The 27,102-nt window shown below is 45.7% G+C and overlaps 1 protein-coding gene across 2 annotated transcripts in view; it reads right to left on the reverse strand.

Annotated features, from left to right (window-relative positions):
- LOC147105657 (ankyrin repeat and sterile alpha motif domain-containing protein 1B-like) overlaps window positions 1–27,102 on the reverse strand; it is a 132,027-nt gene that overhangs the window by 69,335 nt on the left and 35,590 nt on the right. The window contains exon 2 of one of the 2 annotated variants that reach the window (XM_086010211.1): window positions 16,208–16,341. In XM_086010211.1, coding sequence (XP_085866337.1) covers window positions 16,208–16,341 — 134 coding nt within the window. Of the gene's footprint in view, window positions 1–16,207; window positions 16,342–27,102 lie in introns of those variants that run through there. The other variant, XR_015081546.1, reaches the window with a different exon arrangement.

The raw sequence follows: 27,102 nt of genomic DNA on the forward strand, positions 1-27,102 counted from the left end.
GGACCTGATGGTCCACATGTGCCAGTGGCGCGCGCTCATTACCACTAGCACCCAGCTAGATGCGGCTGGAGCCCCGAGAGGAACAACGCAATACTTTAAGCCCTTAAACCCCTCAGAGACTGGGATCTTGGCCAATGAGGTTGGCCCTATCAATGCCACAGATGATCCGTTAGATGTTAATAGATGGTGGGCTAATTTTAGACAAGGTCACCTGGAATTAGAGGACGTAGACCTTAAGCGTGTCCTTCTCGCCAGCTGCACTAGTTGCTTTAGGGACGGCTTGCCAGACACCGTCCACCAGGCCGAAACCCCAGCGGCTCAGGCTTGTACAAGTATCCTTACAGCTTTGGGTATCAACAATTTAAATTTAGTTGGTTTGCTACACCAGACCAAACAAAAACCCGATGAGACTCCTCGAGCGTTTGCTCACCGCCTGTATGATCTCTATGAGAGAACACAGAGTGTGGCACCCATAAACCGGATCGTGGGGAAGGACCAATTTCAGTTTAAATCCATCTTTTTAAGCCAACTTCAACCCCAGGTCAAGATACCGTTGGGGATATCTACCCGTCCCACGGATCAGTGGACGGTTGTAAAGGCCAATGCCACCCGAGCATGGGATATGGTAAAAGAATCGATCAGCCCCCTGAAAAAGGACGTGGTCTCCATAGAAGGACCCAAACAGTATGGCAGGAAGCCGCTGGGCCCTGCTATAACTGTGGGAAAAATGGGACATATAGCAAAGGACTGTAGCAGGCCGATTCTGGCTCCGAGACAAAATCTAGGGTGGGAACCGCCGCCCCAACAAATCCCAAGGGATGACTATAAGCCCTCTGGGATGCAGCAGCAATTGGCAAAGCTAATTTCCTTGATGCAGACCCAAATAACCACGGGAGGTCAGAGCTCCACAGTATGTTCAGTCACACAACCGTCTGCACCTCCACAAGGGAATCCAATGAGGGTTCCGCATGAAGGGATTTGGCCCCCTTAGAATGGTCGGACGTGGGGTTCCGACGTGACGGTAACGGGCAGCCAGTTATCCTCGCTGTCTTCGAGGGGGGCCGGCAGCAGATTATGCTTATAGATACTGGCTCTGTCATTACCATCATTTATTTCCAGGGGCAGATATGAAAAGAAGTGGGTTTAGGAGGGGGAAGGGGAATATGGGTAGAGAGTGATATAATGGAAGTAACCAGCGCTGCGGAATCAGAGAGCATATTTAAGACAGGTTTGGGTATGAAGAAATAAGACCACCAGAATGCTGCTAAATCCTACGAGTGACCTTGTAGAGAACAGCCAGTAAACCATCTAAATGTTGGAATCTTTTCTTTCGTATTTGTAGTGTCCATGCAGATGAAGGACTTGAAGAAGGACTTGCATTTATATAGCTCCTTTCATGACTACCGGACATCTCAAAGCGCTTTACAGTCAATGAAGTACTTTTTGAAGTGGAGTCACTGTTGTAATGTGGGAAACGTGGCAGCCAATTTGCACACAGCAAGGTCCCACAAACAGCAATGTGATAATGACCAGATGTTGTTGGTTGAGGGATAAATATTGACCAGGACACCAGGGATAACGCCCCTGCTCTTCTTCGAAATAGTACCATGGGATCTTTTACGTCCACCTGAGAGCAGACAGGGCATAGGTTTAATGTCTCATCCGAAAGACGGCACCTCCGACAATGCAGCGCTCCCTCAGTAATGCACTGGAGTGTCAGCCTAGCTTTTTTTTTTATGTGCTCAAGTCCCTGGAGTGGGACTTGAACCCACAACCTTCTGACTCAGAGGCAAGTGTGCTACCGACTGAGCCACAGCTGACACTGCTGATGAAAAACAATAAGCATATGGTCTATTTCCCCTATTCCTGTTTTAGAAAATATTAATGTCCAGCTGAATATATCATCTTCACTGTAACCTCAAGTATTCTTTTCTCACTTCCAAAATGGTTTCTTCAATTTACAAATTAGTCTTGAATAAAATTAGTCGAATGGAAATTATTCTTCAAAGGAAAGGCACAAGAAAAAAGGTATCTTCTAGCTATTTATCAAGCATAGTGGACTGCGAGAGAAGCCTTAAAAGCTTTGAGAGTAGTTGGGTCAGATGGTCGCTTTTTTTTTTAAAGAGATACAATGTACAAAGAAAATACTTTGGGTTGGAACAATACATATTTATATAGGCCTTCTGGCATCTCATTAGAACTAACATTAAGCCTTTGAGACAGAAGTTGAGTTTTACGGCATCGATAAAAGGTGCCTCGAGGATTAACCGAACAGGATAGAAAACGTAGTGCATTGGATCCAAATGAGCAACTTCGACTCAATATTATCTGTGCAGTGCAGCTAACCTGCAGGGATAGTTTGGAAAAATGTTTACTGCTGAATTGTTTTAAACAGCTCTTGTGGCTAAAAAAAAACATAGCCACAAAGCACTTTCAGTGTTTCTGATTATCTCCTGGATGAGGGAAGTATTCAGTAACAATATACTTCAATTCTCAACAGGAAATAAAAGAAAATGTAGCCATTTAAAAGCCATTAACAGCCAAAAAAAGGCGTTGCTCCGGTGATATTCTGAAAAGGTACTAAATAGGCATTAATAGCAATCAAACATTGCACAGAATTAAATTAATACATTTTGAAAAACGTGGCAGTCATTTGTGTTTCACTTCAAATTTAAAACAAATTCCCTATTGATTCCCTAACTTTTGAGTGTAATTTCAGTGAAATTAATTAGAAATGAAAAGTAGAGCTTTCATTTTTTACCACTGTGAATGTCCTTGGCTTCAGCCCCTCCCTCAAATAGGAGATGTTGAAAAGACAGTAATTACTCATAGCAGGAAGCATCCCTGCAGTTAATATTCATGTGCGGTGGCAGAGCTGTGAACTCTCAGTGACACAGTCGCAATAGGAGCAGATTTAAGAAAGTTCACAATCAGTTTGCTGCTCAAAGTTTGTGTACCATTGTAATGGAACAAATTCCCAAAGCACAGTACAAACTGAGGATATACACTGGGGACCGGCAGTGAATGGAAAATAAAAACAATGAGTGGGTGATTCACAAGGGCATCAGCACAGTGGTTAATTATTTATAAACCAGCAACTCTTGACGAATTCTATGAATACAACACAGGAACAGACTGAGAACTTTTTCTGAGGAACGTTTTTGCTCGTGAAAGCGAGGTATCTCAGTGCTGGGAAATGGAACGTTTTGCCATTTCAAACACAAATAAGTCACAGGTAGCTTGACCAGATACAGGGTAATGCTCCTTTGACTCTGAACTAAACAAAGGCGGTGAAATTGTTTTTTTTGGCAAAAGTGGGTAATAGCAAATCGTCAGCCCGTATTACACCCTGCCCAATTTTCTTTTCTATTGAAGTCAATTGAAGAGCATCTCCTACTACACTGCTGAGAATTTTTTCCATTTCCTACACCAGCTACCCATATGGTCTCTCTGAAGTGTTTAATTTTCACTGGGTATTTTAATGTAATTGCTATCCCATTGTAAGGAAATTAATCCCCCAAATGAGATTACCATTTTAATGCTAATTAGTGTTGTGGTATGAGTCCATGCTCACTAGCTTGAAGCTGGCCAAACTCATACTGTTCTCCAATCACATTCCAGAAAAAACATGAAACTCTGAGTTTCCTGGACTCTGCGTATAACCTCACTGGCTGTACTTCAGGCCCCTTGGCAGCCAGCTGGCTCCCCATATCCGGGGACCAAATGCATGCAGAGGAATCACTTACCAGTGTAAACAAGTGTAATTTGGGATGGCGTAAGAGTCTGTGCAACCTCCTCCGCCAAGCTTCTGCTTCAAAGTCATTTTGGAAAATTGTGCAATGCACTCTTTTAAGTTTAGCACCACTGCCAATATTTTACAATATTAGTCAATCTGGAGGAGGTTCTACATTGTAAACTGAGATTGAATTACAAACATTTATACGGTCATATTTGTAAATTTATGTTCATCACTGATGGATTTACCCAGTGGGGCTCATAATTGCCTAGCTTTGACACTAAAGTCACAGCTGTGCTATCAAGTTTTTTTTCCCCCAGCAAATAAATATGTCCAGCAAAAAATAGATTTCTGTCTTCAATGGGGAAACAGGTCCTAAGGTGTATCTAGTTTTCCAATTGTTCTGTAAAGAATGAACTTGCATTTATATAGCACCTTATCATGGCTTAAAGACAACCCATAGTGCTTTATAGCCAGCGGATTAGCTTTGAAATCCTGTCACAGTTAATCTAGGCAACTTACATTTTAACCCTGATAGAAAAACTTGCATTTATATAGTGCCTTTCACGACCTTAGGACGACCCACAGCACTTTACAGCTAATGAAGTGGAAAGGTACTTACCTCCTGGATCCAGCAGTCCTCGCCTCCCGAGGCCCAGAAAACTTGGCCGGCCAGAGTTAAATTTTAAATGGTGGTTAAATATGAGGCACACAGCCTCAATGACCCGGAAATTGTGGTGTTCACTGTTATTACCCCTTTGAAATTGACCGCAACTTCAGGATTTAGCGCATGCGCATCCTAATGCAGAAATCCTGAAGTTGCGGTCAGCCATTCACTGCTCTGGCACAGGCTGATCTGTGCCCCCACCACTCCCCTAGCCAGCAATCAGTGTAATCAGGGAAATCAGTGAAACTGATGAAAACTTGGGCTTTTCCGCAGTAATATCGTTGTTACAACAGTGACTACACTTCCAACATTACAACAGTGACTACACTTCAAAAGTACTTCATTGGCTGTAAAGCGCTTTGGGACGTCTAGTGGTCGTGAAAGGAGCAATATAAATGCAAGTCTTTCTTTAAATACACCATTAAAAGTTAGACCTTGTTGGATTAGGTGTAACTGGGATTTTAACAGCGTATTGACTGCTAAACAAACGTTATGGCCCTGAAAAACTCATTTTAATTATTGGAGTGTCAAAATTCTTCATTATAATAAAAATTATAATTTTTAAGAAACTTTAAAAAAAATTATATATTTTAAAAAAAGTTTGTTCCAATCTATTTCAAGTTTACCTTTTCCCCATGTGAGAGCCCCATTCTTTGTTTTGCTCTCTCTAACATTTTTAAAAAGTCAGAATAAAAGGAGTTTCTTCACTTCCTGGTTCCATGTTTGTGACAATTCTGCATTGTGATTGGCTGCTTAGACAGCTTGTTGACATCACAGCAGCTCTCGCGATGGAATTCCCACTAAACTGCACTGATCTCAGCTGCACGTCAAAAAAGCCAAACTTCTCGCCACAGAGATCATGAGATCTTTTTGGACAGCTTTCTTCAGGGCCAGCAGCGAATTACGGGCCATTATAATATTTAAATTGCCAACCCGCCTCCTGGGAGCGGGTTGGTTTTCCGCCCCCCATCCTGCATCCGCTAAAACCAGAAGTGGGTGGGATGGAGGCGGGATTCAGATTTTTAACAATTTTCAGGAGAGGAGGAGGGTGAAAACTGGCAAAGAAAAAGAATTACAGAACACTCTTGGGGACAGAAGTCCTGAAGATAACGATGTAACTCAGGCTATTGTGATCATGTGCTCTTTCTATTATTGCAAAGCTGACAAATCGGTTTCAATTCAGATTTCCCACTTACCTGAACCTAAATCAGACCAACCCCTGAAATAAAAATGACAGCCAATCCAGGTGTTATTTTAATACAAGGAGCTGTCCACCACATCCCTCTCCCTGGCAACTGTCTGAGGCTGAACCAGACTGTTCGCAACCTTGGTGTTGTGTTTGACCCCGAGATGAGCTTCTGACCACATATCCACGCCATCAACAAGACCGTCTACTTCCACCTCCGGTCCATCGCCCCTCTCCGCCCCGGCATCAGCTCATCTGCTGCTGAAACCCTCATCCATGCCTTTGTTACCTCTAGACTTGACTACCAATGCACTCCTGGTCAGACTCCCATCTTCCATCCTTCATAAACTTAAGTTCATCCAAAACTCTGCTGTTCGTGTCCTAATTTGCACCAAATTCCGTTCACCCACCACCCCTGTGCTCGCTGACCTACATTGGCTTCCGGTTAAGCAATGCCCCAATTTTAAAAGGCTCAGCCTTTTTTTCAAATCTCTCCATGGCCTCGTCCCTCCCTATCTCTGTCATCTCCTCCAGCCTTACAATCCTCCGAGATATCTGGACTCCTCCAATTCTGGCCTCTTGCGCATCCCCAATTTTAACCGCTCCACCATTGGCGGCCATGCCTTCAGTTGCCAAGGCCCTAAGCTCTGGAATTCCCTCGCTAAACCTCTCCGCCGCTACCTCTCTTTCCTCCTTTAAGACGCCCTTAAAACCTACTTTTTTGACCAAGCTTTTGGTTATCTGCCCTACTATTTCCTTATGTGGCTCTGTGCCAAATTTTGTTTGCTAACGCTCCTGTGAAATGCCTTGGGATGTTTTACTACATTAAAGGCGTTATATAAATACAAGTAGTTGTTGTTGTTGTTTTATTTGCACATATATGCTGTTAGTTAACGCGCAGCCTGCAAAATACAATTTCAAGTGTAATGATGGCTTACATGATGCTGTCAAATAGACAGTACCATAATTATTTAGAATTCAACACACATTCTCCATATGTCAATCATAAATTCATTTTTGTAATCTGTTAACAGAATGTTAATTAAGTAAATGATAGTCATCTTAAGTTTTGAAGCCACTGTAAATTATCAGTGCTGTTTTAATTAAACAAATAAAAGTACAGCAGCAGAAATAGGCCTCTACAACAAAGCACAGTTTGATGCATTTAACCCATCCACATGAAAGTAAAGCTAACGCTCAATGATTAGGAGAAAATACCGAGTAGGCAGAATAACGAACTGTGATGACAGAACAGCTACTTCACCAAATACAGAACAGATATCATGTGTGATAAATGCAACGGACATTCAGCAAAGTAGAAGCTATTGTTTCCCTTGCCCTGGGCTTCCCCTCCCTCTCCTGACCACAAAAAGCTGACCTCCCCTCGATGACTTACTTTACTGCCATGGACCGTTCCCTTGGATTCCTGCCCGCTGACCTTCTCATCAATGCCACCAAGTTCAGGCAGGAGTCCATCTTGGACTATGGTGATGAAGCTCGGGGTTCAATACTAAACTCACAATTCTGTTTAATGTGGTACTACATTATACTGTAAATAAATCTGTGCTTGATATTCTCTACAGATTGATGATCGATATAGCAACATAAGCTATTCAGAATCTTTTTGTCTACAAGATAAATGTCCAGCTCAATTTAGGCCAAAATAATTTTCAGTCAAAATCTATACAGCTTTGCACACTGGCAACAATGGTACAGGATAAAGCTCAACTATTCACTGTGGCTCTTGAAATACTGGTTTGATCTTAGAGTAGACAGACTAAAATATTGATCCTCACTAAAACGAGAAATAAAAAGCGTTCTATTCATTGTGGTAGAAACAACTCCAAGTATTGTTGTGGAGCACTATTGCATTGCTCTCTTCTTCCTGACAGTGAAAAGCTGTAAATTGCACACTTAAACCTTTTGTTACACTAAATGTATAATTTATATTACAAGTTATACATATGCTGGACTAGTCAAGTGAAACTGTGTTATGCATAATTTAAACATAAATGAATATTAAATTGGATTTTCTGTCACAGCCAGTTGCAATGTCCAACTGCACTGATACTGCATAACACAATGCTAAAAATAACAACCCAGGGTATTGTCCAGTTTGTGCACATCTTCTGCTCCAAAGTGTGTTTCAATTACCTCTTAAGCAAGTTGGTGAATTCATTATGAATTGAACAACATGAGCTAATCACAGTAATGAATATTAGATCATGAAAATGTAGTCCTTTTAGACATGCTTTAATTAAAGACCGGACTGCACTCATTCATTCAATTACCCTGTACAAACGATGCATTTTGTCAAGAGGAACAAGAAATCAGGTTTCTAAATAAAAAAACTGTAACATACGCGAGACCTAATATAATAATCACTGAATTCATAGTTACGTTTATATATTTACAATGAAATGTTGAGAATGTTTCACAAACTAAGGAAAGCAGCCAGATACAAAAAACAACTCAACACCGACAGAATTTATTGCAAATAAGCGATCAGGAGGGAGTAGCTTACCAGACCAGACACAGAATAATGGTGCCTTGACATTATAAAGAGGCTTCATTTCTCAATAAATCACTCCTGTCAGATGATTTACACCACAAAATATATAGTTATCAAATTGAAACATTTGAAAACAATTTTAAATAAAACTCCTTTTGCCAAGGAAGGGAGAAGTGTGTAGTTATGCAGGGCAATGTCCAGTGCAGCAACTGGACAACATAATTCTTGAGATCAGGCCTTAACTTTCCATTAGCAGTTGAAGGTAGAAATAGGCAGCTTAAGAAAATGGAATTTGTAGAACCAGAGGGAGAAACTGTTGATAGAAAGATGGCTAGTGAGAGTTGGCAGGGTCAGGAGATGAAGATAGGCAAGAGATGACGACACAATATGGGCAAACAGGAGATGGGGATTTGAATCAGAATAAAAGGCAGGAACAAACAGGGTGAGATGGATTTGAAGTAAGGGGGCAAAATAGTTTTTTTTTAAAACTATTTTAGCAGTGGATCAGTTGGGTCATTCAAATGATAAATTGGGCCAAAATACCATAGAAAAATCAGGTTAGCAAATGCTTAAATTAATTCTTCATTAGTCTTCATAGATGAAGACTATGGGTAAATTCCAGATCCATTCATTTTGAATTAGGGACCTAGGACAGAACTAATCGTCAGTCGATCATTGGGCTATGCAGAAAATCAAAGCATTACATTTTTACAAGTCACCTGAGCCAAATGGGATACATCCTAAAATCTTCAAGCAAATGAGGTAGGAAATAGATAAAAAATGGCTCTGTTTAATATTTTCCAGTTCCATAAATACTGATGGTGCATCCATGGGCTGCAGGTCAATGAATATTACCCTGATATTCCAAAAGTGGACACAAGACATGAACATTACAATTAAAGATCCACTGCCCTAACATTATTAGTGGGAAAGAAATTTGAAAGAATCATCTAAATTAATTTAAAGAACCCAGAGATTGTAAGAATTAGTCAGTACGGATTCAGAAGCAACAGAGTTGACTACTCCAATGCTCTCCTGACCAACATCCCATCCTCCACCCTATGTAAACATTAGCTCATCCAAAACTCTGCTGCCTATATCCTATTGCACACCTGATCCTGCTCACTTATCACCCCTGTCCTTGCTCACCTATCACCTGTCCTTGCTCACCTATCACCCGTCCTTGCTCACCTATCACCCCTGTCCTTGCTCACCTATCACCCGTCCTTGCTCACCTATCACCCGTCCTTGCTCACCTATCACCCGTCCTTGCTCACCTATCACCTGTCCTTGCTCACCTATCACCACTGTCCTTGCTCACCTATCACCTGTCCTTGCTTACCTATCACCCCTGTCCTTGCTCACCTATCACCCCTGTCCTTGCTCACCTATCACCCCTGTCCTTGCTCACCTATCACCCCTGTCCTTGCTCACCTATCACCCGTCCTTGCTCACCTATCACCCCTGTCCTTGCTCACCTATCACCCCTGTCCTTGCTCACCTATCACCCCTGCCCTTGCTCACCTATCACCCCTGCCCTTGCTCACCTATCACCCGTCCTTGCTCACCTATCACCCCTGTCCTTGCTCACCTATCACCCCTGTCCTTGCTCACCTATCACCCCTGTCCTTGCTCACCTATCACCCCTGTCCTTGCTCACCTATCACCCGTCCTTGCTCACCTATCACCCGTCCTTGCTCACCTATCACTCCTGTCCTTGCTCACCTATCACCCCTGTCCTTGCTCACCTATCACCCGTCCTTGCTCACCTATCACCCGTCCTTGCTCACCTATCACCCCTGTCCTTGCTCACCTATCACTCCGGTCCTTGCTCACCTATCACCCGTCCTTGCTCACCTATCACCCCTGTCCTTGCTCACCTATCACCCCTGTCCTTGCTCACCTATCACCCCTGTCCTTGCTCACCTATCACCCGTCCTTGCTCACCTATCACCCGTCCTTGCTCACCTATCACCCGTCCTTGCTCACCTATCACCCGTCCTTGCTCACCTATCACCCCTGTCCTTGCTCACCTATCACCTGTCCTTGCTCACCTATCACCCGTCCTTGCTCACCTATCACCCGTCCTTGCTCACCTATCACCCGTCCTTGCTCACCTATCACCCGTCCTTGCTCACCTATCACCCGTCCTTGCTCACCTATCACCCGTCCTTGCTCACCTATCACCCCTGTCCTTGCTCACCTATCACCCCTGTCCTTGCTCACCTATCACCCGTCCTTGCTCACCTATCACCTGTCCTTGCTCACCTATCACCCGTCCTTGCTCACCTATCACCCCTGTCCTTGCTCACCTATCACCCCTGTCCTTGCTCACCTATCACCCGTCCTTGCTCACCTATCACTCCTGTCCTTGCTCACCTATCACTCCTGTCCTTGCTCACCTATCACTCCTGTCCTTGCTCACCTATCACCCGTCCTTGCTCACCTATCACCCCTGTCCTTGCTCACCTATCACCCGTCCTTGCTCACCTATCACCCCTGTCCTTGCTCACCTATCACCCCTGTCCTTGCTCACCTATCACCCCTGTCCTTGCTCACCTATCACCCGTCCTTGCTCACCTATCACTCCTGTCCTTGCTCACCTATCACTCCTGTCCTTGCTCACCTATCACCCGTCCTTGCTCACCTATCACCCCTGTCCTTGCTCACCTATCACCCCTGTCCTTGCTCACCTATCACCCCTGTCCTTGCTCACCTATCACCCCTGTCCTTGCTCACCTATCACCCCTGTCCTTGCTCACCTATCACCCCTGTCCTTGCTCACCTATCACCCGTCCTTGCTCACCTATCACCCCTGTCCTTGCTCACCTATCACCTGTCCTTGCTCACCTATCACCCCTGTCCTTGCTCACCTATCACCTGTCCTTGCTCACCTATCACCCGTCCTTGCTCACCTATCACCCCTGTCCTTGCTCACCTATCACCCCTGTCCTTGCTCACCTATCACCTGTCCTTGCTCACCTATCACCCGTCCTTGCTCACCTATCACTCCTGTCCTTGCTCACCTATCACTCCTGTCCTTGCTCACCTATCACTCCTGTCCTTGCTCACCTATCACCCGTCCTTGCTCACCTATCACCCCTGTCCTTGCTCACCTATCACCCGTCCTTGCTCACCTATCACCCCTGTCCTTGCTCACCTATCACCCCTGTCCTTGCTCACCTATCACCCCTGTCCTTGCTCACCTATCACCCGTCCTTGCTCACCTATCACTCCTGTCCTTGCTCACCTATCACTCCTGTCCTTGCTCACCTATCACCCGTCCTTGCTCACCTATCACCCCTGTCCTTGCTCACCTATCACCCCTGTCCTTGCTCACCTATCACCCCTGTCCTTGCTCACCTATCACCCCTGTCCTTGCTCACCTATCACCCCTGTCCTTGCTCACCTATCACCCCTGTCCTTGCTCACCTATCACCCGTCCTTGCTCACCTATCACCCCTGTCCTTGCTCACCTATCACCTGTCCTTGCTCACCTATCACCCCTGTCCTTGCTCACCTATCACCTGTCCTTGCTCACCTATCACCCGTCCTTGCTCACCTATCACCCCTGTCCTTGCTCACCTATCACCCCTGTCCTTGCTCACCTATCACCTGTCCTTGCTCACCTATCACCTGTCCTTGCTCACCTATCACCTGTCCTTGCTCACCTATCACCCCTGTCCTTGCTCACCTATCACCTGTCCTTGCTCACCTATCACCTGTCCTTGCTCACCTATCACCTGTCCTTGCTCACCTATCACCCGTCCTTGCTCACCTATCACCTGTCCTTGCTCACCTATCACCTGTCCTTGCTCACCTATCACCCGTCCTTGCTCACCTATCACCCCTGTCCTTGCTCACCTATCACCCCTGTCCTTGCTCACCTATCACCCCTGTCCTTGCTCACCTATCACCCGTCCTTGCTCACCTATCACCCCTGTCCTTGCTCACCTATCACCCGTCCTTGCTCACCTATCACCCCTGTCCTTGCTCACCTATCACCCCTGTCCTTGCTCACCTATCACCTGTCCTTGCTCACCTATCACCTGTCCTTGCTCACCTATCACCCCTGTCCTTGCTCACCTATCACCCCTGTCCTTGCTCACCTATCACCTGTCCTTGCTCACCTATCACTCCTGTCCTTGCTCACCTATCACCCCTGTCCTTGCTCACCTATCACCTGTCCTTGCTCACCTATCACCTGTCCTTGCTCACCTATCACCTGTCCTTGCTCACCTATCACTCCTGTCCTTGCTCACCTATCACCCCGTCCTTGCTCACCTATATTGATTCCCTGTCTCCCAGCTCCTCCAATTTAAAGTTCTCACTCTCATATTTAAATTGCTTCATAGCCTCGCCCCCTCCCTATCCCCATAACCTCCTCCAGCCGGACAGCACTGCGCCCGACCCCCCAGAACTCTCCATTCTGTTGACTCTTGCCTTTTGTGCAGCACCCCTCTCTTTGCCCTATCATTGGTGGCTGTGCCTTCAGCCATCTGGGCCCCACACTCCATCCTTAAACCCCTCTGCCTCTCAAACTCCCTCTCCTCCTTTAAGACCTTCCTTAAAATTCCCCTCTTTGACCAAGTCACTCCTTCTTTGGCTTGGCATCCATTTTTAACTAATTATGCCTCTGTAAAGTGCCTTGGGATGTTTTGCTATGTTAAAGACACTATATAAATGCAAATTGATGATGTTGTGTTTGCCTACAAAACAACAGTGCCTATATTTCAAAAGACATCGGGGGATAAATTGGGTTGCTCTGTGCCTCCCGTTAGCGCCCAAGGGGACGATAACGGGGCGCAAAGCACCTAGCGCCAGGGGCGGCACCTTTAACACCTCCTGCGAAATTCAGCGGGAGGTTAGTGGTGGCAGTAGTCGGAAGCGCCCCGCGGCAATGACGTCATTGCCGTGCACAACAACCCGGCCGCAAACTTCCTTCGTGCCCCCTGACCTACCGCTGGACGCTATGTCCGACAGGGTCAGGGTGCCGTATTTGTGGCCAGGGTGGCGCAAATTAAAGGGCAGGTGCCGGGCGGCCATTTTTCTTTGGGCCACCCGTCAGCACCTTCCCCCTTTCGCCTCCTCCTGCGGGGTGCTGGCCGCGATCAGTCAGCCCGGCACTCCTCGAGTGCTGGGCTCTTTTGCTGACACCCCGCTCCCCAGTGGTCCAGCAGGGCCCCGGTGCGTGCTGCGCTAGGCCCCTCCCCTTTGAGCAGGGGAGGGAGGCCTGTAGTACCGCGGTGCTATGTACCAACGCATGTGGAATTGTTGCACGTAGCACCGCGATATTAAATGGGAGCGTCCCAAGAGGGAGGGGGGAGTGCTTCCAGTAGCGCCCCGCCTCCTGCTTGGGCCCCTTGTGAGGTACTTTGAGGCATCCTGAGGATGTGAAAGGTGCTAAATAAATGATAGTTCATTCTTTCTTAATGAAAATTTGCTGTTCCCTAAGACTCATAAGATATTAATAAGTCTGGAAGGTCTCCTTCAGTATGTCAGTGACCATGCATGACAGTTTTAAAATGGGTGGAACTGCATATAGAATAAGACATTATGGCCATCCCCATCTGTGACTTAAGCATACTAGGGAGATTTTCTACGTTGCGATTCCTGCAGCATATATCAGGAAATAGTGTCCCTCCAGCCCATGATTTTCCATCCATTCAGTTTACAAAATGGGAAATCGTGGGAAAAGGGTGTGCTCCTGGCATGTGCTGGAAGTGCCGAAGCAGAACATTTTATCTATAATCTGTCAACAGCGAGACGTCATATTAGAGTCATATTCATACTCTTAGCTTTTCACATTTGAAGTCATCACTATCTGACCTAATATATCTTCAATTAAGAAACAATTCATTGCAAGACAAATATTGAAGCAAGAGTATTGCCCATGGTCTTATGCAAATATATAAGCTATTTCAAATTAACTCATCACTTACTGCACAAAATGAAGTGAAAGAAGAAAGCGTATATTTTTGATTGCTCAATTTTACAGTGTGCCAACAGCACAATGAGAATTATCTGTCACCCAATCTATTCTGGCAAACAGAGGTCAGAACAGACCCAAAATGTACAACAGTCTGATTCCTGACTGACAGCATGGGTACCACAAATGCTGGATTCCACATTTGAAGCAAAAGACACTTCTGGTGTAAGATCCTTTTTTTGATTCGTTCATGGGATGTGGGTGTCGCTGGCAAAGCCAGCCTTTATTGCCCATCCCTAATTGTCCTTGAGAAGGTGGTGCTGAGCCGCCTTCTTGAACCACTTCAGTCCCTGGGACCAATTCGGAGGCCTCTGCGTGTAAGTGATTATCCACTTTATAGACATATATGCCACGGCTTCCACTCATTCAATTTTGTATATGTCTCTCTATATGTTGACTAAGATGCCATTCTTAGTTCCACCCATCCCCATACCATCAGTCCTCCCATTTTAGCCGGCATACGACACAATTAAAACGAACATATTATTTTTCTGTATGTGACACACACCATGTTGATGTATGAAAACAAAATGAATTAATTACAGCACAGAGCAGCTCCACTGAGAGATCATCCTACAAATGAGCTAGCAGTACAATTGGGACAGCAATTCCGCATGGGAGACTGGTCAAGAAGGTAAGAGCCCATGTGATCCAGGGCAATTTGGCACATTGGATCCAAAATTGGCTTAGTGGCAGGAGGCAGAGGGTGATGGTCAAAGGTTGCTTTTGTGACTGGAAGCCTGTGTCCAGTGGTGTACCGCAGGGATCGGTGCTGGGTCCTTTGCTGTTTGCAGTGTACATTAATGATTTAGATATGAATGTAAGAGGTATGATCAGTAAGTTCGAAGATGACACGAAAATTGGTGGAGTGGTAAATAGCGAGGAGGGAAGCCTCAGGCTACAGGACGATACAGGCGGGTTGGTCAGATGGGCAGAACAGTGGCAAATGGAATTTAACCCTGAAAAGTGTGAGGTGATGCATTTTGGGAGGACTAACAAGGCAAGGGAATACACAATGAATGGTAGGACTCTAGGAAGGACAGAGGATCAGAGGGACCTTGGTGTGCATGTACATAGATCCCTGAAGGCAGCAGGACAGGTGATTAAAAAGGCATATGGGATACTTGCCTTCATTAGCCGAGGCATAGAATATAAGAGCAGGGAGGTTATGATGGAGCTGTACAAAATGCTAGTTAGACCACAGCTGGAATACTTTGTGCAGCTCTGGTCGCCACACTATAGGAAGGATGTGATTGCATTGGAGAGGGTGCAGAGGAAATTCACCAGGATGTTACCTGGGCTGGAGCGCTTCAGCTATGAAGAGAGACTGGACAGGCTGGGGTTGTTTTCCTTAGAGCAGAGAAGGCTGAGGGGGGACCTGATTGAGGTGTACAAAATTATGAGGGGCATAGATAGGGTAGATAGAAAGGAACTTTTCCCCTTGGTAGAGGGCTCAATAACCAGGGGGCATAGTTTCAAGGTAAGGGGCAGGAGGTTTAGAGGGGATTTGAGGAAAAACTTTTTCATCCAGAGGGTGGTTGGAATCTGGAACTCACTGCCTGAAAGGGTGGTAAAGGCAGGAACCCTCACAACATTCAAGAAGCATTTAGAGGAGTACTTGAAATGCCATAGCATACAAGGCTACGGACCAAGTGCTGGAAAATGGGATTAGAATAGACAGGGCTTGATGGCCAGCGCGGACACGATGGGCTGAAGGGCCTCTTTCTGTGCTGTATAACTCTAGTTCAAGCCAGCCTGTTCACATGGATTGAATACACTGAACAAGGAATAAAGCACCTGAACTCAGTGTAGATACAATATTAGTAACAAATAGCAAGGAATCAATATGTCACCTGCAGTGTGTTAGACATCGACTGAAGTCACAAAGTCAAAAGAAATAAACTCGATATTCCTTTTATTAAAAAATCAAATTTTAGTGAATTCTGCTTCAAATATTTCAGAATTATTAGCACCAACTAAACAAACCCAGGAGTTTCATACGATCAGCACTACATCATCTGGTGATTTGTGTTAGTGACGCATTAGGCTACTATTTGCAACGTCTTTATTCAATGGTAACAATATTCAACACATTAAATCATTCTAACTCAACTCACCTGGGGTCGGATAACTTTCTCGATGTTTTTCAGTGCTGTATCTGGGGATGGAGGTGAGCAGTCCGGGGTGGGGCCTGTACTTTTCCCCTGGTGATTACCCTCTGGTGCAGTAATAGTTACGTGTGGTGCAACTTCTGCAGATAAAATACATTGTTTAAATATATTTCAATCATGCTTTCATCATCTTCGATTGCTGTTTCATGTCTTTTTATTTTGTTAATAAAAATTCGCAAAAATGTTCAGAAAGTGCTTTTGCAAAATGTCTCTTCTCCGGAACTGAAAGGCTTGAAGATCATTCCTCACTTAATTTCTCTAACTTATGACTACACATTTATCTTCCAGTCTATGATTCCCTTTATCATCTTAGCTGCTATAACATTTATCCATTTTATATTAAAGAAATATATTTTTGGCAAGATCCCAAATACTCATTGGCCCGTAATTTGCGGTCAGCGGCAAATCAAAGGTGTTCGCCATTGGCGCCGAAGAAAGTTTCCCACAAAGATCTTGCGATCTCTGTGGTTAGAAGCTCGACGTTCAGTTGAGATCAGTGTAAGTTAATGGGGAATCCCATAACGCGAGCTGCTGTGACGTTAACAAGTTGTCTAAGCAGCCAATCACAATGCAGAATTCTCACAGATTGGGAACCAGGAAGTGAATCAGCTCCTTTTATTCTGACTTTTTAAAAATGTTAGAGAGAGCAAAACAAAGACTGGGGCTCTCACATGGGAAAAGGTAAACCTGAAATGAAGATGAACAAACTTTTTAAACAAAAACCTTTTATTTTAAGTTTCTTAAAAATTTTAATTTTTATTAAAATAGATAAATTTGACACTCCACAAAATTAAAATGAGTTTTTCAGGGCCATAACATTTGTTTAGCAGTCAATACGCTGTTAAAACCCCAGTTACAGTTAATCCAAGAGGGTCTAACTTATAATGGGGTATTTAACAGCAATATTACTGCGGAAAAGCCCAAGTTTTCGTCAGGTTCACTGATTTCCCTGATTACAGGCTATGGGGGGTGGTCCACAGCGCAGCCAGTGTCAGAGCAGTCAATGACTGACCGCAACTTCAGGATTTGCGCATTAGGATGTACATGCGCTAAATCCTGAAGTTGCGGTCAGTTTCAAAGAGGGAATAACAGCAAACGCAGTTCGTTCGCTGTTATTACCCACCGCAAATTCTGGGCCATTATGTCCAAAAACAGAACATTAATGGAACATGTGGATTATAAAAGAATAAACAGCAGGCACATCCTGAAGGCAGAGCATTCTTGGAAGGACTCAGGCTGCAGCATTGATCTCCACATTAGTTTTCCAGTGTTGACGTATCACTAATGTCAATAACACTAATAAAATGATACAAATAGTACAAGTTATAACAGAGAAAAAGAATATTCAGCCTACCCAGTTCACTTGCTTGCTAGGCATGTGTACAGGATCTGTTCAGATTATTTTTGTCTGCCTCCTGTCAGCACCCTCTACTCTTTGACAAAACAAGAATTTGTCCATTTACTTTTTGAATGCTTCAACTGAGTCTGTATTCACCATTCTAAGTAACAGTCCACACCAATAATGCACTGTGCCAGGTTCCAATCCAACTGAAGAGAATGAATATCTGATGTTGAACTGCATAACTGGTTATAGGGATAGCTGTAAGCTAAGATTATTAAACATTCACTGGGACATAATGCTGGGGCTGGGGGGGTGGGTGCAGGGATGGGAGGGAAATGCTGTCTGTGGAGGGCAGCAGTCCAAAGTTGAATAATGGAAACTGTGAGGATGGATTTTGGAGTTTTGTTCGATTAAGCTGAGGATCAGAGGATATTTATGAAGACCTCTCTCTCAAAGAGATTGGAGTCCATGATAGACTTGATTGTACTTGTCTGTTGAAAGAATAGTGTTGATGACCTTTTCTTGTTAAATGTTTTAGTACATTTTTAAAACAAATTACCTAAACCTTATATCCGTCTATATGCAGAAACTTGCATGTTATTTTCAGTAATAATTAATAGCCTCCTTAGAATTTACTTTATAATCATTTGACAGATCATTGAATCTTTGTGACATTAACACTTTCCATTAATCTCTTAAGTCAAAAGAACATAATATTTTTCCATCTCTGAGGCCACAGACAGGATTGGCAACTGTTTGTCTAAAAGAAAAAAAGACTTGCATTTATATAGCACCTTTCACGATTTCAGGACGCCCCAAAGTGCTTTACAGCCAATGAGGTACTTTATGAAGTGTAATCACTGTTGTAATGTAGGAAACAAGGCAGGCAATTTGTGCACAGTAAGGTCCCACAAACAGCAATGTGATAATGACAAGATAACCTGTTTCAGTGATGTTGATTGAGGGATAAATATTGGCCAGAATACTGGGGAGAACTGTGCTACTCTTCTTTGAAATAATGCCATGGGATCTTTTACGTCCACCTGAGGGCAGGTGGAGCCTCGGTTTAATGTCTCATCTGAAAGATGGCACCTCTGCCAGTACTGCACTGAAGTGTCTGCCTAGATTTTGTGCTCAAGTCTCTGACTCGGAGCTGAGAGTGCTACCCACTGAGCCAAGAAACTGAGTATGACCCCTGTATAATAAAAACAATGTGCACTGTCATTCTAACACAGAGGAATAATTCCTGTTACACAATACCCTTGTGATTTCCAACAGGTTGAGAATATGGTTCAGATTTCACCAATGTCCGTGCATCACTCAAGCAGTCTTTGGTGTTATTTGTTATCTCTAGAATACACATCCCCTCCTTTACCCACTTTCTTCAGTAAGTGAAGCATTTCACAGTAACTACCGAGTAACCAATGTGACAAAAAAATTGCTATCACCCGTGAAAGTCCAAAACTTGACCGCTTTTGTGCTAAATCAACACAATTAATCACCATGGAGACAAGCATTTTTTTTATTGCCTGGTCCTGTCAAGACTCAATGTCCTCTTCTAAAGCTCAAGAGAACGTGTTTCATTGCTACATCCATAAAAAACACAATTGAAATTCCCCCATTCTCAAAGCAATTTTGTCTGTATTCTACTGCATTAAAATATCAACGTCTCATCTTGGATTTTCAATTTATTGCATCTGTCAATAAAGAAAACTCAGAATATAAAAATGGAAATACAAGCAGAAAAAAAGATGCCTATGGAATCACATAACAACAACAACTTCAACTTTTACTGAAAATCCATTCCAGATTGTTCTTTGGAATAATGACTACATAATTTTTAGGCTGCAAATAGTGACACAAGAAGTCCCAGCCAGAATGGAGGTGATTGGATAATGACCCCGTCAATCACGCCTGGAAGTAACTGGAATTTTATTTACGCTCATAATTTGTATGATGTTACTATCCTCCACTCACTGCATTTTGTTGGAGAAATAATCCTGCTGTTTTCGGGTGACTCTGCTGTAATCTCAGTCATGAGTTTGGAGACTCTTTGCTGTAGTTTATGAGTAAATTTAAACTACATGTCCCGCCTCCAACTCATTGGCTGGCACAAGGGTGTCGATATTCACTTCGTAATTTTTCGTCTGACTTGAAGAATGGAACAGTAGCCAACATTGGTAACAATGTAGAGATTTATATGCCTGCTAGAAGTTGTTGCTTATGAATGATTCCATAACTAACAGAAAACTTTCCAACATTTATGTGGGGTATTCCAATTGCTCAAATCTAATGTCTTTCTTTACATAAGATCTATTTCTTGTATAATGTTACTGACTGGACATTATTTAATGCCATGTGAGTCGAATCCCATCTTATTTACTTTGTACTCCTGCTCGACATTGTTTTGTCACTGATACCAGTGTCTGCACAAACTGTAATAGTGTAGGAATGTCTAGTTCCTATCCAAAGACTGAGGTCCACTCAGGCGCTTAAACAAAACGAAGTTTAATGGAAACTAACAGGTTTAAACAAGTAACTGCAGGAGAACATAGAGTGTAGGTCTATTCAGTTCGGAGGCTCCACGAGGACTGCTGGCTGGTCCCGTGGTTGACGTCATGACGTTCTTCCCGCCAGTGGGGGACCACGTGATGTATGGCATGACGTCATCACGTTTACCCGCGCTGTTAAGCAATCACGCTCTATACAAGTAAACAGTATAAATAAAGATACAGACTCAGGCTGTAGCTAACATGTTGTTAAAGGGAATTATATACAAACGGTCTGAGTCCTTTAGTGGCTCCGCCACATGCGCCCCCCCAGAATTGTCTTTAACAGCAAAAGTGAGACGGCGAGGAGGCCGGACAAGCCTGTCCGAGCGGCTTCAGTAACCCTGAAGTGGAAGCTGATGGCCGGTGGTCGAGCTGTCGGGCGGTTGTGGTGGAGCTGGCACGGCGACTGTGGGCGGTCAGCCCCGTTTTGGCAGTTGAGCGATTTCGACTGGGCTGTCCAGGTCTAAGTGCGCCGGCTTCAGCCGGTCAACCGATATGTGGTCTGGTTTTCCTCCGACATCGACCGAAAAGGATTTGTCTTCCGGCTCTATGACGCGGAAGGGACCAGTGTAAGGAGGCTTGAGCGGGTCCCGGTGAGCGTCGTGGCGGATAAACACGTACTCGGCGCTTTTCAGCTCAGTTGGGACGTGGGAGCTCTGTAAGCCGTGATGCGACATAGGCACTGGAGCGAAACATCTGGCCGCTTCCTGGTGGCTGACGAGTTGCTGGGATGCGGACCATGGCTCTGTTGGAGACGGGAGGAAATCCCCTGGTACCCGTAGTGGTTGGCCATATACGAGTTCCACCGAGGAGGATTGTAAATCTTCTTTGGGCGCCGTACCCATCCCGTGCCTTGAAGACTGATCCGCAGAGCGGCTTTGAGGGACCTGTGGAATCGCTCGCACAGGCCGTTCACCTGTGGATGATAGGCGGTGGTGCGATGTAGTTTGGTGCTGAGCCCCTGAGCCACAGCGTTCCAGAGCTCAGAGGAAAACTGCGGTCCACGATCGGAAGAGATGTCCGCCGGTACGCCGAAACGAGCAACCCAAGAGGAGATGAAAGCTCTGGCCACGTCTGCCGAAGTGGTGGAAACCAAAGGAACTGCCTCTGGCCATCTAGTGGTGCGGTCTACCATTGTGAGGATGTGTGTAAAACCTTGAGAAAGTGGAAGCGGCCCCACGAGATCCACATTCACGTGGGCGAATCGACGCTCCGGAACAGCGAAGGTGGCCAATGGAGCTTTTACATGACGCTGTACCTTGGCCTTTTGGCAGACCACGCAGGTGTTGGCCCAGTCGCGGACATCCAGGTGCATACCTCTCCAGACGAATTTTGACGACATCAGCCTTTGCGAGGCCCTCATGCCAGGGTGTGACAAACCGTGTATGGCGTCAAACACTTTTCGGCGCCAGGAACAATAGGGCGGGGAACTCCCATGGAGACGTCGCAAAGTAGCGTGGTGCCTGCGGCATGGAACTTGACGTCGGCCGCTTGGAAGCTAGAGGGGCTGGTCCTGTACGCTCGGACCTCCGGGTCCGAGGCTTGATCTGCAGCCATGAGGGCATAATCGATTCAGAGTTGGACTGCGTGCACAGTCGCGCGGGAGAGACAATCCGCCACCAGGTTGTCTTTGCCGGACACATGCTGAATGTCCGTGGTGAATTCTGAAATGAACGTCAGGTGACGTTGTTGCTGAGCTGACCACGGTTCGGCGGTCTTGGCCATAGCGTACGTTAGTGGCTTGTGGTCCATATAAGCCGTGAACGGATGTCCCTCTGGTAAGAACTGCAAATGGCGGATGGCTAGAAAAAGGGTCAGCAACTCCCAGTTGAAAGTGCTGTACTTTCTTTCGTTTCGCCGTAGTTGACGGCTGAAAAATGCAAGAGGTTGCCACGTCCCATTCACCCACTGTTCCTGCACTGCGCCGATTGTGTAGTCCGACGCGTCGGTGGTAAGAGCAATGGTGGCACCTGGAAGCGGGTGCACCAACATGGTTGCATTAGCCAAGGCGCCTTTGGTATCGACGAACGCCCGGTCCATCTTGGCCGTCCAGCTGATCGGATCCTTACCGGACTTGGCCTTGAGGGCCTCGTACAAGGGCTGCATAAGCAGAGCCGCCTTAGGGACGAACCGGTGATAGAAATTTACCTTCCCGAGGAACTCCTGTGGGGCCTTGACGGTCTGCGGGCGCGGGAAAGATGTAACCGCCTCGACCTTCGTCTGTAAGGGAATTGCGCCGTCTGATGTAATGCGGTGGCCCAAGAAATCAATCCGTTGCAGGCCGAATTGGCACTTGGCCGGATTGATAATCAAACCGTGTTGGCCGAGGCGTGTGAAGAGGGTACGCAAATGGCAGAGGTGCTCCTCTTTGCTAGGGCTGGCGATGAGGAGGTCGTCGAGGTAGATGAAGAGGAATTTTAGATCCCGCAGCACGGAGTCCATTAAGCGCTGGAAAGCCTGTGCAGCGTTCTTTAAGCCAAATGGCATTCGCAGAAATTCGAACAGGCCGAATGGGGTGATGACTGCGGTTTTTGGGACGTCTTGCGGGTGCACGGGAACCTGGTGGTAACCGCGGACGAGGTTGACTTTCGGGGAAAAAAAAGTATTTCCCGCCAAATGGGCCGAGAAATCTTGGATGTGCGGGATCGGGTACCGATCAGGAGTAGTGGCGTCATTCAGGCGTCGGTAGTCGCCGCATGGCCGCCATCCGCCGCCGGGTTTCGGGACAATGTGGAGAGGCGAAGACCAGGGACTATTCGACCAGCGAATAATCCCCAGCCGCTCCATCGTGTCGAACTCCGCTTTCGCAGCCGCGAGCTTGCCGGGTTCGAAGCGTCGGGCCCGTGCATAAACCGGGGGGCTGGTGGTGGTGATGTGATGTTCCACACCATGTTTAGTAGCCAAGGAGGAGAAAGTGGGCCTGGTCAGATCTGGGAACTCTCCGAGGAGCCGAGTGAAGTCATCCGGAGGTGGGACCGCACAGAAGACAGTGCGCGGCATGGCGTTACCGCGGTGGCATGGGATGGAGTGGAACGTGGCCGCATTGATCAACTGGCGGGGCCTGACATCGACCAGGAGGCCGTTGGCGCACAAAAAATCCGCCCCAAGGATGGCCTGCGTGACTTTGGCCGTGATGAATTCCCAGTGGAAACGCTGACCGCCGAAACACACCTGGACCCGCCGCCTTCCGAAGGTCCGAACGGCTGCGCCATTAACTGCCGCGAGGGCGGGGCCGTGGCCCCCAGCTAGTATATCGAGATTTGACGCAGGTAGAATGCTACACTGCGCCTCGGTGTCGCAAAGGAAACATCGACCAGATAGGGAGTTGGTGATGAAGAGAAGCTTCCCTGAGTCTCCGATGGCCATTGCAGCCGCTCGTTAGACCCGGTCCTCTTTCGCCAGGGTGTCTTAAGATGTTTTGTTTTTTTGAGCGAAAAGCTGCAGGGAGGGCGGCAGCATCTTGCTTTCGCGCCAAACCGGCGTGGTAAAAGCACAACCCCGCTGATTGAGGAGCTGGTGCAGCGTCTGTGGGGGATGGGCGCCTCGTGGCCGCGCAGTGCTGTTGTGTCACCGCGAAGATCTTGTCCGCTTCGGCAGCAAGCTCCGCGTAGTCTGTGACTTCGGACCTGGCTAGGGCAGCCTGAACTTGCTCCGGGAGTAGGCTGAGGAATAGCTCCCTGAAGAGGAAGCATTCCGGCTCGGACCCGAGGAGCGTGAGCATCTGGCTCATGAGCTCGGACGGCTTGGAGTCCCTGAGGCCGGGCATAGCGAGCAGCCGGCGGGCGCGCTCCGACTTCGTGAGCCCGAAGACCCGCAGCAACCGCGCCTTTAAGGTGTCATACTTGCAATCAGTAGGCGGACTACCGAGTAGGCTGACGATCTGCGAGGCTGTGGCGCTGTCGAGGGCGGAGACCACGTAATAATAACGGGTCTGATCTGCAACGATGTCCCTGATGGCGAACTGAGCTTCAGCCTGGATGAACATCGCGGCTGGTTGTTGCTCCCAGAACTGCGGTAGCTTCAAGGTAACGGCATTCGTTTCCATGTTAATTATCCTCTGCGAAAACCGTTCGCAAAAGTCGGGGTCACCAATGTAGGAATGTCTCGTTCCTATCCAAAGACTGAGGTCCACTCAGGCGCTTAAACAAAACGAAGTTTAATGGAAACTAACAGGTTTAAACAAGTAACTGCAGGAGAACATCGAGTGTAGGTCTATTCAGTTCAGAGGCTCCACGAGGACTGCTGGCTGGTCCCGTAGTTGACGTCATGACGTTCTTCCCGCCAGTGGGGGACCACGTGATGTACGGCATGACGTCATCGCGTTTACCCGTGCTGTTAAAGCAATCACGCTCTATACAAGTAAACAGTATAAATAAAGATACAGACTCAGGCTGTAGCTAACATGTTGTTAAAGGGAATAATATACAAACGGTCTGAGTCCTTTAGTGGCTCCGCCACAATAGCACTAAAGATCTCCTTACTAAAGCATGAGAATCTGCTGATATAAAACATTTGAATCTGTCACTGCTACACAAAGGATGAGAGTTGAACAAAACGGCTATTTAAAATATTTAGTCATTTTTATTGTAATACTGAGGTAACTTGTAGATAAACGCAAATCAAGGTTGGTTTTATAAAGCAAAACTGCTTCCATATATTGTAAAAAATAGATTCATTTTATCAAAGCTGATCCTGTTTCCAATAGTGTCACTTCAAATCAGTGACAACTCATCTCCATCAGTACATTCAACACTTGATTTTTCAAGGAAACATGAAAATTCCAAAATGAATTTTAAATGATTATTTGAACGATGTAAAGCTGATGGATGCGGTTGTTTGGTCGGTTACTTGGCTTTCCTTTTAGCCACAGGCAGCTCTGTGGAAATAAAGCGCAAGCACAATAGGCCGTAATTTGCCGCGCAAGTTCCGGGTTTAGGCGTGCGCTGCGCATGTGTTAAAACCTGGAACTTGTGCTCGGTCAAGAATTATCTTGACAGATCATTCACATCCCTGGGAGAAGGGCCTTTGTGGGTGGAGAGTTGGGCTATTTGCCCAACTTCTGCCCAGCAAATGCCCGTGAAATTCTTACGCCTAGTAAAAGCAAGCGTAAGGCCTCCTTTTACCAGCATAAGAGTTTTAAAAAACAGAAAAATAAAATTATCAATAACTTATACATTTAAAAACTTGTTAAATAAGGTCAGTTGATTTTTAGCCCCTTTAAAACATGTAAATTTACTTTTCAAAATATTAAATTTTTGTTTTAAATATTTAATGAAATGCCATTTTAAATAATTTTAAACATGTGATTTTTTTTTTGATTTGATGTCTGGGTGTATTTTTTGGGGTATTCCCATTCATACTCATGGGGTTTCCATACATACGGAATCCCAATAAGAATGAATGTTGATCCCCTTCTGTCATTCGTTGGGCCGGCCCATCTGATCCCAGGGGTACTCTTGAACCACCTGCTCCCCTGGGATACGTGGGCCTCTTCCCGCGGGTACCCGGAGAGGCCCAGGACTGCGGAGTCTCCGTACCTCCCAGACCACAAGGTAGGCGCGGATTTTATTTGCGGATCGGAGGCATTTCCCCGTGGGAAGCCTCTGACCGCAAATTCAGGGCCAATGTATACATTGTGACCAATTTGATTGGTTGAATGAGGAACATCATCAGTCCTGTGCTTGGAAGCCAGCCTATGACCATGCCTGTACCGTTAAATGGCACCATGTTCAGCATAAAGTGACTTTCAAAGGCTAAGCTATCCACTTGTGAATTTAAAATGACCACCTGTGGTAGGAAACAAAGGCATAGTTTAGAATAGGAACTGATTTGTAGTTTAGTAGAACACAGCCCAATTAGCAATGGTCTATTTATTACTCCTTATTTGTTGCGTTTTTTCAAAGTTCTAATGCTTTTCAGTAGATGTACATTAGTTACCTATTCTATAATTTGCCATCTTTTGTCAAATCCTGGGAACTGGATAAATACTTGAAAGAGAAAAATTTGTATGATATGGGAAAAGAGCAGGGGAGTGGGACTAACTGGATTCCGCTTTGAAAGAACCGCCGCAGACTCCTGTGCTGTACTATTCTATGATTCGGAATTTTCCCCACTTCACACAGATAGCAAGGAGTGGAAAACTGTATCGAGCAGAGGCACACAGTGGAATGGGAGGTTTTCCAATGCCTCGTTGAAAATACTTGTTAGAGTTCATTAAGTCCCAAGATTTATTTCTGATAAAATTCCAACCACCAACATGTGAAACCCATTAAGGAGCTTATTTGTAAAAAGAGTAGAATCTAAAAGATTGTGGAGAGTGTAGTGTCCGTGTGTTGATAAAGACACTGAAGACAGGAGTTGGTTCATAGGTGTTTACTAAGCAAAGTCTGGGGGGGGGGGGGTTCTAACGGATATACACAATATACAGGCTTATATAGCCCGAGTGGCCATTACCAGCATTACAGCACACCTGGGGCTCTTAAAGGCACATACACTACAATTCCTCCCCTTTTAGCTAACCAGTACATATTTTAAATAATTATTAATTACATGTTATAAGAAAAATAATATATACATTGCTGTAGTTAATTAATTATAAGTCAGTCTCTCAGGAGGCTTCCTGACTCAGTCCGGATAACGCCTCGGGGGTGTAGTAGTTTCTGGTGGTGTAGTAGGTTCTTTTGGCAAGGCTGATTCGGCTTGACTGCCAGTGTCGGGTTCATCGGGTTCCAGTATCACCGGATCGGAGGTAGATATGGGTATCTCTACTTCATCGTTAGACGTATAGAGTTGTGGTGTAGGTTGTCCCTTTTCGGATGACTCTATGATTTGGTCAGCATGGCGCCTTATTATGCTTTCTCCGATGTCCACGGTATACATCAGCGGTCCTAGTCGTGTGCAGATAGTTATAGGCTGCCATTTCTCGGTACGGTAGTCCCGGGCCAAAA

The sequence above is a fragment of the Somniosus microcephalus genome, chromosome 17, assembly GCF_052327205.1.
Source record: "Somniosus microcephalus isolate GS21.2 chromosome 17, FLI_Smic_1.0, whole genome shotgun sequence".
Lineage (NCBI taxonomy): Eukaryota > Metazoa > Chordata > Chondrichthyes > Squaliformes > Somniosidae > Somniosus > Somniosus microcephalus.